General features: G+C 47.6%; 1 protein-coding gene across 1 annotated transcript in view; it reads left to right on the top strand.

Annotated features, from left to right (window-relative positions):
* LOC140398231 (vacuolar protein sorting-associated protein 26B-like) overlaps nt 1-13,815 on the top strand; it is a 50,924-nt gene that overhangs the window by 25,505 nt on the left and 11,604 nt on the right. Inside the window, exon 3 of the mRNA XM_072486647.1 lies at nt 11,122-11,286. Within this exon, the coding sequence (XP_072342748.1) occupies nt 11,122-11,286 (165 nt within the window). The remainder of the gene's footprint in view (nt 1-11,121; nt 11,287-13,815) is intronic.

Raw genomic sequence — 13,815 nt, 5'->3', positions numbered from 1 at the left:
GCAGACTGATGTGGTCCCGCAAGGGAGACTGATATGGTCCCGCAAGGGAGACTGATATGGTCCCGCAAGGGAGACTGATATGGTCCCGCAAGGGAGACTGATATGGTCCCGCAAGGGAGACTGATATGGTCCCGCAAGGGAGACTGATATGGTCCCTCAAGGGAGACTGATATGGTCCCACAAGGGAGACTGAGATGGTCCCACAAGGGAGACTGAGATGGTCCCACAAGGGAGACTGAGATGGTCCCACAAGGGAGACTGAGATGGTCCCACAAGGGAGACTGAGATGGTCCCACAAGGGAGACAGAGATGGTCCCACAAGGGAGACTGATACGGTCCCACGTGGGAGACTGAGACGGTCCCACGTGGGAGACTGAGACGGTCCCACGTGGGAGACTGAGACGGTCCCACGTGGGAGACTGAGACGGTCCCACGTGGGAGACTGAGACGGTCCCACGTGGGAGACTGAGACGGTCCCACGTGGGAGACTGAGACGGTCCCACGTGGGAGACTGAGACGGTCCCACGTGGGAGACTGAGACGGTCCCACGTGGGAGACTGAGACGGTCCCACGTGGGAGACTGAGACGGTCCCACGTGGGAGACTGAGACGGTCCCACGTGGGAGACTGAGACGGTCCCACGTGGGAGACTGAGACCGTCCCACGTGGGAGACTGAGACGGTCCCACGTGGGAGACTGAGACGGTCCCACGTGGGAGACTGAGACGGTCCCACGTGGGAGACTGAGACGGTCCCACGTGGGAGACTGAGACGGTCCCACGTGGGAGACTGAGACGGTCCCACGTGGGAGACTGAGACGGTCCCACGTGGGAGACTGAGACGGTCCCACGTGGGAGACTGAGACGGTCCCACGTGGGAGACTGAGACGGTCCCACGTGGGAGACTGAGACGGTCCCACGTGGGAGACTGAGACGGTCCCACGTGGGAGACTGAGACGGTCCCACGTGGGAGACTGAGACGGTCCCACGTGGGAGACTGAGACGGTCCCACGTGGGAGACTGAGACGGTCCCACGTGGGAGACTGAGACGGTCCCACGTGGGAGACTGAGACGGTCCCACGAGGGAGACTGAGACGGTCCCACGAGGGAGCCTGAGACGGTCCCACGAGGGAGCCTGAGACGGTCCCACGAGGGAGCCTGAGACGGTCCCACGAGGGAGCCTGAGACGGTCCCACGAGGGAGCCTGAGACGGTCCCACGAGGGAGCCTGAGACGGTCCCACGAGGGAGCCTGAGACGGTCCCACGAGGGAGCCTGAGACGGTCCCACGAGGGAGCCTGAGACGGTCCCACGAGGGAGCCTGAGACGGTCCCACGAGGGAGCCTGAGACGGTCCCACGAGGGAGACTGAGACGGTCCCACGAGGGAGACTGAGACGGTCCCACGAGGGAGACAAAACCCATGGGATTCAAGGAAATCTGGTTGACAAACTGGATCCAAAATTGGCTGAGTGGCAGGAAGCAGAGGGTGATGGTTGAAGCATGTTTCTCTGCCTGGAAAACTAGTGTCCAGTGGGGTCCCGCTGTTTGTAGTTCATATAAATGATTTAGATGGGTTGATCAGTAAGTTCACGGATGATACGGAAATTTGTGGGGCGGTAGATAATGAGGAGGATAGCCGTAGATTACAGGATGATATAGATAGGCTGGTCAGGTGAGCTGATCAGTGGCAAATTGAATTCAATCTGGGTAAGTGTGAGGTGATGCACTTGGGCAGGACAAACAAGGCAAGGGAATATATGATAAACGGTAAGACCCTAGGTAGCACCGAGGATCAGAGGGATCTTGGTGTGCATGTACACCGGTCCTTAAGGTGGCAGAGCAGGTGGGTACAGTGTTTAAGAAGGCTTTGCCTTTATTAGCTGAGCCATAGGGTTTAAGAGCAGGGAGGGTTTGCTGGAACTGTATAATGTTGGCTGGGCCACAGCTGCTCGAGTATTGTGTGTATTTCTGGAATCCTCATTATAGGAGGGATATGATAGCACTGGAAAGGGTGCAAAGGAGATTTCCCAGAATGTTGCCTGGGCTGAAGAGTTTTAGCTATGAAGAGAGATTGGATACACCTGGGTTGTTTTACTTGGAACAGAGGTGATTGAGGGGGGATTTGATTGAGATGTATAAAATTATGTGGGGCGTAGATAGAGTAGACAGGAAGAAACCTTTCCCTTTGGTGGAGGGACCAATGACCAGGGGCATATATTTAAGGTAAGGGCTGGAGATTGAGGGGATGTGAGGAAAAACGTTTTTACCCAGAGGGTGATAGGAGCTTGGAAGTCGCTGCCTGAAAGGGCGGTGGAGGCAGAAACCCTCAACATTTAAGAAGTATTTAGATGTGCACTTGCAATCCCAATACAGACAAGGCTATGGGCCAAGTGCTAGAAAATAGGATTAGAATAGGTAGGTGGTGGTTTTCAACAGGCGCCGACACAATGGGCCAAAGGGCCTTTCTGTGCTGTGGGACTTTATGACTCTAAGATATTTTGCATTATTATTTGGAAATCGGGGCATGAAATCGGAAACATTTCACAAGCACCCTAGAAATGCCCTAATGGTTAAATGTGTTGAATGACTTTGGGATTATCATAAAATTTACAGTGCAGAAGGCCATTTCGGCCCATCGAGTCTGAACCAGCCCTTGGAAAGAGCACCCTACACAAGCCCACACCTCCACCCTATTGCAGTAACTCCCCCAATCTTTTTTGGACACTAAGGACAATTTAGCATGGCCAATCCACCTAACTTGCACATCTTTGGACTATGAGAGGAAACCAGAGCACCCGGAGGAAACCCATGCAGACACAGGGAGAACGTGCAGAAGCCGCACAGACAGTAACCCAAGCCTACTCTGACGCGCTTTGTATAGATGAATTATTGCAGTATTACCAAGACGTTTCAGATAATAGTAAATATCTTTTGGTATAGCAGTGACGAGTGTTCTCTTTATTTCTGTTGAGATATGGCTGAACCAAATATGTGTGTGGCACCCTTTTCCTTGCATCAACCCTGGGTGCAATTTCTTTGAACAGATAAAACATTGCATTATACAGCATTAATTTGGAACTTCTGTAACTATCTATGAATTTCTTGAACAGATTTAAATAGATTTAAAACATTTTTCTGGGGTTGTGTGAACAGTTGGATTTGATTAAATTGGTTTACACTATTTGATCAGGTAATTATCTGCACATTAGTGATGTGAGAAAACGTGGTTGTTTGAGAGAACTGCCTGCAAAATAAGTACTGAAGTATACAATAATCTGTTTATCTTAACTTGAAATTGCTATATTCAAATCTTATGTGAAATTATATTGTACAAAATAAATCTCCTTTACTATTTTATGTTTAAAACTGCTTCATTCAAATGCCAGGGTAATTTTGAAACAAAGTCGCAATAACAGCAGGAGAGTAGTATTAGCTCGGCAAATGTTGAGAATCGGGTAAAATCATTTTTTTTTTCATCTTTTGTTTTAGTGAAGAAAACCGAAGGGGGAAAATGGGAACATAATTTTGATCCCCCCACACTCCAAAGACAAGCTAGTAAAAAATGTTACGTTAAACAATCCATAATTCTTTGCACAATTGCTTGCAATGCTTGCTTGCAAGATGATATGGTGTTTATGTCAATTTGCCCCCACACTCCAAAGACAAGCTAGTAAAAAATGTTACGTTAATCAATCCATAATTCTTTGCACAATTGATTGCAATGCTTGCTTGCAAGATGATATGGTGTTTATGTCAATTTGCCAATCAGTGGAAATAGGTTGACTATTGGATGGTGAAAAAATAATATATAGCATTAGGATTCTGCTGGAGTGGAAAAGCATGGCTATTCGTCCACTGTTCACTTTCAAAAGCTTTATTAATTTGTGAAACCTCTTTGATCCCCTTAGCCTTCACTGTTTCATTGATTAAAGTCTGAAATTTTTTTATTGTTTTAATATCAAAACATTTCACTTTCGGTATCAGTTTTTTTTAAATTTAGAGAACCTAATTCATTTTTTTTTCCAATTAAAGGGGCAATTTAGCATGGCCATTCACCTACCCTGCAGACCTTTGGGTTGTGGGGGTGAGACCCACGCAGTCATGTGGAGAATGTGCAAACTCCACACGGACAGTGACCTGGGGCCGGGATCGATCCGGGGTCCTCGGTGCTGTTAGGCAGCAGTGCTAACCACTGCACCACCATGCCACCCTATTTTTGGTATCAACTCCGGTGAATTTCCACCATGCTCTTTCAATGACTCCAATATCCTTCCTGCATGGAGTGTCTGGAAATGAACTCTGTGGTCTAATTACTGATTTTTATAACTTTTTATTCAATGCCCTATTGTACATAGTTACACACAGAATTTTGTTTTCAAAAGTGCTCTGCGGGCCCTTGAATGAGCATAATAAACAGTTCCAACAACAGAAGATAGGTGTAGGCCATTTAGCTCCTCTAGCCTGTTCTGCCATTGAGTTAGGTCATGAGTAGATTGCTCCTTAATGCTATTTAATTGTCTTTCTCAACGAAAAATATTGGGGGGAAGCGTTTCATCCTTTGTGGAGGAGGGGGGGTCCAATTATTTTGAAACTAAGATACTGTTACGAGACCTGTTAAATGTATTGCTAAGAAAAATCTCAAGTGTTTCAACTCGCTTGTTTGTGAAGTACTCTTAATCATTATCTCATTGCTCCTGGCACCAGTGACCATCAGTCCTTCATTTCAGTGTTACGCAACTTCAATGCAGATTCAACTAAAGATTTGAATGAAAAAAATTTGTAACCATACTAATTACTTTTTTTTTAAATTAAATATTTTATTGAAAATTTTTGGTCAACCAACACAGTACATTGTGCATCCTTTACACAATATTATAACAGCACAAATAACAATGACCTATTTTATATAAACAAAAAATGAATAAATAATAAATAACAAAAATGAAAACTAGCCCTAATTGGCAACTGCCTTGTCACAAGTAACACTCTCCAAAAATATAATTTAACAGTCCAATATATAATTATCTGTGGCAACGACCTATACATACTATACAGTATATATTAACAACCCTGAGAGTCCTTCTGTTTCCTCCTCCCCCCCCCCGCCCCCGCCCCCACCCCTCCCCCCCCCCCCCCCCCCCCCCCCCCCCGATCCTGGGCTGCTGCTGCTGCCTTCTTTTTCCCATTCCGTCTATCTATCCGCGAGGTATTCGACGAACGGTTGCCACCGCCTGGTGAACCCTTGAGCCGACCCCCTTAGGACGAACTTAATCCGCTCTAGCTTTATAAACCCCGCCATGTCATTTATCCAGGTCTCCACCCCCGGGGGCTTGGCTTCTTTCCACATTAGCAATATCCTGCGCCGGGCTACTAGGGACGCAAAGGCCAAAACATCGGCCTCTCTCGCCTCCTGCACTCCCGGCTCTTGTGCAACCCCAAATATAGCCAACCCCCAGCTTGGTTCGACCCGGACTCCTACTACTTTTGAAAGCACCTTTGTCACCCCCATCCAAAACCCCTGTAGTGCCGGGCATGACCAAAACATATGGGTATGATTCGCTGGGCTTCTCGAGCACCTCGCACACCTATCCTCCACCCCAAAAAATTTACTGAGCCGTGCTCCAGTCATATGTGCCCTGTGTAATACCTTAAACTGAATCAGGCTTAGCCTGGCACATGAGGACGACGAGTTTACCCTGCTTAGGGCATCTGCCCACAGCCCCTCCTCGATCTCCTCCCCCAGCTCTTCTTCCCATTTCCCTTTTAGTTCATCTACCATAGTCTCCCCTTCGTCCCTCATTTCCCTATATATATCTGACACCTTACCATCCCCCACCCATGTCTTTGAGATCACTCTGTCCTGCACCTCTTGTGTCGGGAGCTGCGGGAATTCCCTCACCTGTTGCCTCGCAAAAGCCCTCAGTTGCATATACCTGAATGCATTCCCTTGGGGCAACCCATATTTCTCGGTCAGCGCTCCCAGACTCGCGAACTTCCCATCCACAAGTAGATCTTTCAGTTGCGTTATTCCTGCTCTTTGCCACATTCCGTATCCCCCATCCATTCGCCCCGGGGCAAACCTATGGTTGTTTCTTATCGGGGACCCCCCCAAGGCTCCAGTCTTTCCCCTATGCCGTCTCCACTGTCCCCAAATCTTCAGTGTAGCCACCACCACCGGGCTTGTGGTGTAGTTCCTCGGTGAGAACGGCAATGGGGCTGTCACCATAGCCTGTAGGCTAGTCCCCCTACAGGACGCCCTCTCTAATCTCTTCCACGCCGCTCCCTCCTCCTCTCCCATCCACTTACTCACCATTGAAATATTAGCGGCCCAATAATACTCACTTAGGCTCGGTAGTGCCAGCCCCCCCCTATCCCTGCTACGCTGTAAGAATCCCTTCCTCACTCTCGGGGTCTTCCCGGCCCAGACAAAACCCATGATGCTCTTTTCAATCCTTTTAAAAAAAGCCTTCGTGATCACCACCGGGAGGCACTGAAACACAAAGAGGAATCTCGGGAGGACCACCATCTTAACCGCCTGCACCCTCCCTGCCATTGACAGGGATACCATATCCCATCTCTTGAAATCTTCCTCCATCTGTTCCACCAACCGCGTTAAATTTAACCTGTGCAATGTGCCCCAATTCTTAGCTATCTGGATCCCCAGGTAACGAAAGTCCCTTGTTACCTTCCTCAACGGTAGGTCCTCTATTTCTCTACTCTGCTCCCCTGGATGCACCACAAACAACTCACTTTTCCCCATGTTCAATTTATACCCTGAAAAATCCCCAAACTCCCCAAGTATCCGCATTATTTCTGGCATCCCCTCCGCCGGATCCGCCACGTATAGTAGCAAATCGTCCGCATACAAAGATACCCGGTGTTCTTCTCCTCCCCTAAGTACTCCCCTCCACTTCTTGGAACCCCTCAACGCTATCGCCAGGGGCTCAATCGCCAGTGCAAACAATAATGGGGACAGAGGGCATCCCTGCCTTGTCCCTCTATGGAGCCGAAAATATGCAGATCCCCGTCCATTCGTGACCACGCTCGCCACTGGGGCCCTATACAACAGCTGCACCCATCTAACATACCCCTCTCCAAAACCAAATCTCCTCAACACCTCCCACAAATAATCCCATTCCACTCTATCAAATGCTTTCTCGGCATCCATCGCCACTACTATCTCCATTTCTCCCTCTGGTGGGGCCATCATCATTACCCCTAACAACCTCCGTATATTCGTGTTCAGCTGTCTCCCCTTCACAAACCCAGTTTGGTCCTCGTGGACCACCCCCGGGACACATTCCTCTATTCTCATTGCCATTACCTTGGCCAGGACCTTGGCATCTACATTTAGGAGGGAAATAGGTCTATAGGACCCGCATTGTAGCGGGTCCTTTTCCTTCTTTAAGAGAAGCGATATCGTTGCTTCAGACATAGTCGGGGGCAGTTGTCCCCTTTCCTTTGCCTCATTAAAGGTCCTCGTCAGTACCGGGGCGAGCAAGTCCACATATTTTCTATAGAATTCGACTGGGAATCCATCCGATCCCGGGGCCTTTCCCGTCTGCATGCTCCTAATTCCTTTCACCACTTCTTCTACCTCGATCTGTGCTCCCAGTCCCACCCTTTCCTGCTCTTCCACCTTGGGAAATTCCAGCCGATCCAAGAAGCCCATCATTCTCTCCCTCCCCTCCGGGGGTTGAGCTTCATATAATTTTTTATAAAATGTCTTGAACACTCCATTCACTCTCTCCGCTCCCCGCTCCATCTCTCCTTCCTCATCCCTCACTCCCCCTATTTCCCTCGCTGCTCCCCTTTTCCTCAATTGGTGTGCCAGCAACCTGCTCGCCTTCTCCCCATATTCGTACTGTACACCCTGTGCCTTCCTCCATTGTGCCTCTGCAGTGCCTGTAGTCAGCAAGTCAAATTCCACATGCAGCCTTTGCCTTTCCCTGTACAGTCCCTCCTCCGGTGCTTCCGCATATTGTCTGTCCACCCTCAAAAGTTCTTGCAGCAACCGCTCCCGTTCCTTACTCTCCTGCTTCCCTTTATGTGCCCTTATTGATATCAGCTCCCCTCTAACCACCGCCTTCAACGCCTCCCAGACCACTCCCACCTGGACCTCCCCATTATCATTGAGTTCCAAGTACTTTTCAATGCACCCCCTCACCCTTAGACACACCCCCTCATCCGCCATTAGTCCCATGTCCATTCTCCAAGGTGGGCGCCGTCCTGTTTCCTCCCCTATCTCCAAGTCCACCCAGTGTGGAGCGTGATCCGAAATGGCTATAGCCGTATACTCCGTTCCCCTCACCTTCGGGATCAATGCCCTACCCAGCACAAAAAAGTCTATGCGCGAGTAGACTTTATGGACATAGGAGAAAAACGAGAACTCCTTACTCCTAGGTCTACTAAATCTCCACGGGTCTACACCTCCCATCTGCTCCATAAAATCTTTAAGCACCTTGGCTGCTGCCGGCCTCCTTCCAGTCCTGGACTTCGACCTATCCAGCCCTGGTTCCAACACCGTATTAAAATCTCCCCCCATTATCAGCTTTCCCGTCTCTAGGTCCGGAATGCGTCCTAGCATCCGCCTCATAAAATTGGCATCATCCCAGTTCGGGGCATATACGTTTACCAAAACCACCGTCTCCCCCTGTAGTTTGCCACTCACCATCACGTATCTGCCCCCGTTATCCGCCACTATAGTCTTTGCCTCGAACATTACCCGCTTCCCCACTAATATAGCCACCCCCCTGTTTTTCGCATCTAGCCCCGAATGGAACACCTGCCCCACCCATCCTTTGCGCAGCCTAACCTGGTCTATCAGTTTCAGGTGCGTTTCCTGTAACATAACCACATCTGCCTTAAGTTTCTTAAGGTGTGCGAGTACCCGTGCCCTCTTTATCGGCCCGTTCAGCCCTCTCACGTTCCACGTGATCAGCCGAGTTGGGGGGCTTCCTACCCCCCCCTTGTCGATTAGCCATCACCTTTTTCCAGCTCCTCACCCAGTTCCCACGCAGCTGTATCTCCCCCAGGCGGTGCCCCCCCGCCCATCCTCTCCCGTACCAGCTCCCCCCTCTCCCCAGCAGCAGCAACCCAGTAATTCCCCCCTCCCACCCCCCCCGCTAGATCCCCCGCTAGCGTAATTACTCCCCCCATGTTGCTCCCAGAAGTCAGCAAACTCTGGCTGACCTCGGCTTCCCCCCGTGACCTCGGCTCGCACCGTGCGACGCCCCCTCCTTCCTGCTTCTCTATTCCCGCCATAATTATCATAGCGCGGGAACCAAGCCCGCGCTTCTCCCTTGGCCCCGCCCCCAATGGCCAACGCCCCATCTCCTCCACCTCCCCTCCTCCCCCCATCACCACCTGTGGGAGAGAGAAAAGTTACCACATAGCAGGATTAGTACATAAATCCCCTCTTTGCCCCCCACATTCGCCCCACCACTTTGTTCGAATGTTCTTTTTAATAACTCACTCATTCCAGTTTTTCTTCCACAATAAAAGTCCACGCTTCATCCGCCGTCTCAAAGTAGTGGTGCCTCCCTCGATATGTGACCCACAGTCTTGCCGGTTGCAGCATTCCGAATTTTATCTTCTTTTTATGAAGCACCGCCTTGGCCCGATTAAAGCTCGACCTCCTTATCGCCACCTCCGCACTCCAGTCTTGATAAACGCGGATCACCGCGTTCTCCCATTTACTGCTCCGAGTTTTCTTCGCCCATCTAAGGACCATTTCTCTATCCTTAAAACGGAGGAATCTCACCACTATGGCTCTGGGAATTTCTCCTGCTCTCGGTCCTCGCGCCATAACTCGGTATGCTCCCTCCACCTCCAACGGTCCTGCCGGGGCCTCCGCTCCCAATAACGAGTGCAGCATCGTGCTCACATATGCCCCGACGTCCGCTCCCTCCACACCTTCAGGAAGACCAAGAATCCTCAGGTTGTTCCTCCTTGCGTTGTTTTCCAGTGCCTCCAACCTTTCCACACATCGTTTCTGATGTGCCTCCTGCGTCTCCGTCTTCACCACCAGGCCCTGTATATCGTCCTCATTCTCGGCTGCCTTCGCCTTCACGACCCGAAGCTCCCGCTCCTGGGTCTTTTGTTCCTCCTTTAGCCCTTCGATCGCCTGTAGTATCGGGGCCAACAGCTCTTTCTTCATTTCCTTTTTTATCTCTTCCACACAGCATTTCAAGAACTCTTGTTGTTCAGGGCCCCATGTTAAACTGCCACCTTCCGACGCCATCTTGGTTTTTGCTTGCCTTCCTTGCCGCTGTTCTAAAGGATCCACTGCAATCCGGCCACTTTCTCCTCCTTTTTTCATCCGTATCCAGGGGGGATTCCCTTCTGGTTTACCGCACAGTGTTTTTAGCCGTCAAAATTGCCGTTGGGGCTCCTATCAAGAGCCCAAAAGTCCGTTTCACAGGGAGCTGCCGAAACGTGCGACTCAGCTGGTCATCGCCGCACCCGGAAGTCTCACTAATTACTTTTTTACAGTTGGGGATACAAAGTTTCACATGCCTGTCATAATGCTTTACTTAAATCAAGAATACTTTGAAGTAGGAAAATATTTTGAACACAGCTTTAGTGAGTGGATAGGATGATGATTGTTTTAATATCATTAGCACTCATGTAAATTGTAACGCTTTTTCAAAACATTTAGATAAAGAGTTTGATGTTTTACATATTTTTATTCCTTAGAACATTAGAACAGTTACATCTTTGGCTTTGTAGACTGGATTTTGCCAATTGATAAAATGCAAGATTATGGTAATAGATTATCACCCCAGAGGTTATCAATGCATTGTCACAAATTTGTTGATTTGTATGCTGGCACCCTTTCCTAGTCTAGCCTGTATAGGACCCCTAATGCCACTAACTCACCATTAGAACTGTAATAGTTTAAGGAGGAGACCCCATTGGGATTGGCAGTAGGGTTAACCTTGCCTATGTTTGTTATGTTACTATGGAACAAAAAAAATAATGATTTATAAATGATAGCAAATTTCAGTAGATATGGAAATGGAGCTGTGGTAATAATCAACACCAGAGGAAAAATTTCAAATCACCTGAACATCTTTCAAAGATGAACTCACATTAATTTTTCTTTTTTCCCCTCCAAATTCAGGTACTTTCTCAGAGCAACCATCAGCCGTAGATTGAATGATATTGCAAAGGAGATGGATATTGTCGTTCACACCCTCAGTACCTACCCTGAGATGAACTCATCTATAAAAATGGAAGTTGGGATTGAAGACTGCCTGCACATTGAATTTGAATACAACAAGTCAAAGTATGTACAGTGAAATCCTGTTGTAGGCAGTAGTTTGGAGAAAAAAAGCTGCATATAACCAGACATGCCCATGGGACGTATATTGGTATTGACTGGGTCTGGAGTAAGACTGGAACTTGTTCAACCAAGGTATCTGACATCTGGTTATTTCTAAGTCACATGCATGTAGAATCCATTTCAGTAATGCATGGCTTTAATGCATAGCTCTAAATATGGGTTCAAGTTCTGATGCAACAAAAGCAGAAAGGTGCTGGTATTGGCATTGCCACCTTGGACAGTTAGGAGGAATGCAGCCACATTTCTGCCTACTGATTGCTGTGTTGCTATTGGATTACTAGGCTCCAAGAAACAATTGGGCTCACTTGTGATTTTGCCCAACCCCAGATTGGCTCTTGTGTAGAATGGGCATTTCAAATGGTGCTTTATACCCCAACATGAGTCTCAATCTTTGGGGAATGGGCTAACATATAATCGACCTTTAATAATTAGATGGTGTCTGACTTGTATGCAGTCTAATGGCTCAAATGGACTGTTGCGATCAGATCAGAAACATGACTATAAATGTGGTAACAAATCCTAACATGATTGAGTGCTGCACGTAACATGAGAGACTTGGGGTGAGATTGTTAACTCCCTCAAGACCCATCCATTTACACAGAGTTAAAATCAGGCCCTTAGACGCAATCATTAACTAGTTAGAAATGTTTCTCCCCACGTGCAACAGCCATAAGCTTATCTGGATATATGCAAGTTTTTTTTCCCCCTTCAGAATTGTTTTGCATACAAGAGGATTTCACTGTTTGTGGATTTGACTGTAGTTGAAATGACATGTACTTCCATGAAATATTGAAGGAACATCAAAGTGTGGGGTCCAATTCTCAGTTGGATTCTTGGGGGTAATTCTTACTTTTGCTGGTATAGAATTAACTACCTATCGCATAACCTGTCTAATTTCCGTTTCCAGTGAAGTCACTGGAATGTAGAATTGGGCGAGGCTTGTAATGGGTGGTCAATTTGATATCCCCCATTTTACAGTGTCCAAAGTAAAAATTGCCTCCTTTGTTCTTTTCCATTTAAGTTAGATAATGAACAGACAAAATGGGAATAGTGTATATCTCTTGAAGACCAAAGTGAAATCTGTCTTAACAGAAATATTGCCTTTTGCATAGATATAATTTTAAGATCTTGTGCTTTAGATGTGAATATATTTACTTTACCAGCAGCAGACTTTGTTCATGTTCAAGTAAACTTAGACCAAATAACCAGAGTGAACATAGTGCAGAAGGAGGCCATTCGGCCCATCGAGACTGCATCGACCCACTTAATCCCTCACTTCCACCCTATCCCCATAACCCAATAACCCTTCCTAACCTTTTTTTGGTCACTAACGGCAATTTATCATGGCCAGTCCACCTAACCTGCACGTCTTTGGACTGTTGGAGCAAACCGGAGCACCCAGAGGAAACCCACGCATACACGGGGAGAACGTGCAGACTCCACACAGCCAGTGACCCAGCGGGGAATCGAACCTGGGACCCCGACGCTGTGAAGCCACAGTGCTATCCATTTGTGCTGCCCACACAAGTGATACAAGTCGTTTCTTTACTAGACTATAAATGCAAACTGATCCATTAACTGCTGGTTCAAAACATTGTGTATTAGCATACCAAGTCATGGAATTGAGCTCCTTCACTGTGCTGAGATCCCAGTTTTCATTGCTGTGGACACTGTTGCTGAATTGAGCCTGATGAAAACCACCTTAAGTGCAAAAGACTGCCCCAGTAGCCGTGTAAAAAGGGCCCGGGAACAAATCACTTGTGTTTCCTCAGCTGTAAGAAATTGTCTATCCCAGCAGGAGTTAAAAGTTCATGTACAGTAAGATTTCTTCACCCTATTAAGAACAACAAACTAAAGCAAATGAGCCAACTACTTTACCATTTTCATCAACAGCTTACTTGGTGGTGTTGAATTTCCCTGTGATTCTCAAAACTAGAAATAGTTCAATAAAGTTTCATTAATAAAGGGGACCCAAGTCCTGCTCCATGAAACTATTAGCTGAAATTAACTTAAGTGTAAACTTACTGATGTCTGTCATTTTGTTTATTTTACTCTTTCTTGCTTAGTTCAAGTCCTTTCGGAACCATTTTGTTTCCAACCTCTTCACATCCTTGATCCAGAAATGGATGCAAGAGTTGAATACCAGGGAAGAACTGCGAATAGCTTCCAAGGCATCGAGGAACCTGCATAAAAATAAGGTTTATAAGTGTCAAGCAGAAAACTGCCTAGCTGGGGACTTGACATAAAGAAATGTAGTCCTGGTTTTGGTGGTCAGTTGTCAGATACAAGACATCACTGCAGAAAGTGTCTCTGGTAAACCCACCATTAGCTGCTTCAACATCCCTGACCTTCAACAGCACTATTACTGCCAATTTCCCCACTGTTAATATTCTGGGGATCATCATAATCACTTATTGTCACAAGTAGGCTTCAATGAAGTTACTGTGAAAAGCCCCACTCCAGCGCCTGTTC

This window comes from Scyliorhinus torazame, chromosome 21 (assembly GCF_047496885.1).
Source record: "Scyliorhinus torazame isolate Kashiwa2021f chromosome 21, sScyTor2.1, whole genome shotgun sequence".
Taxonomy (NCBI): Eukaryota; Metazoa; Chordata; class Chondrichthyes; order Carcharhiniformes; family Scyliorhinidae; genus Scyliorhinus; species Scyliorhinus torazame.
This window is presented reverse-complemented; position numbering and strand designations above follow the sequence as displayed.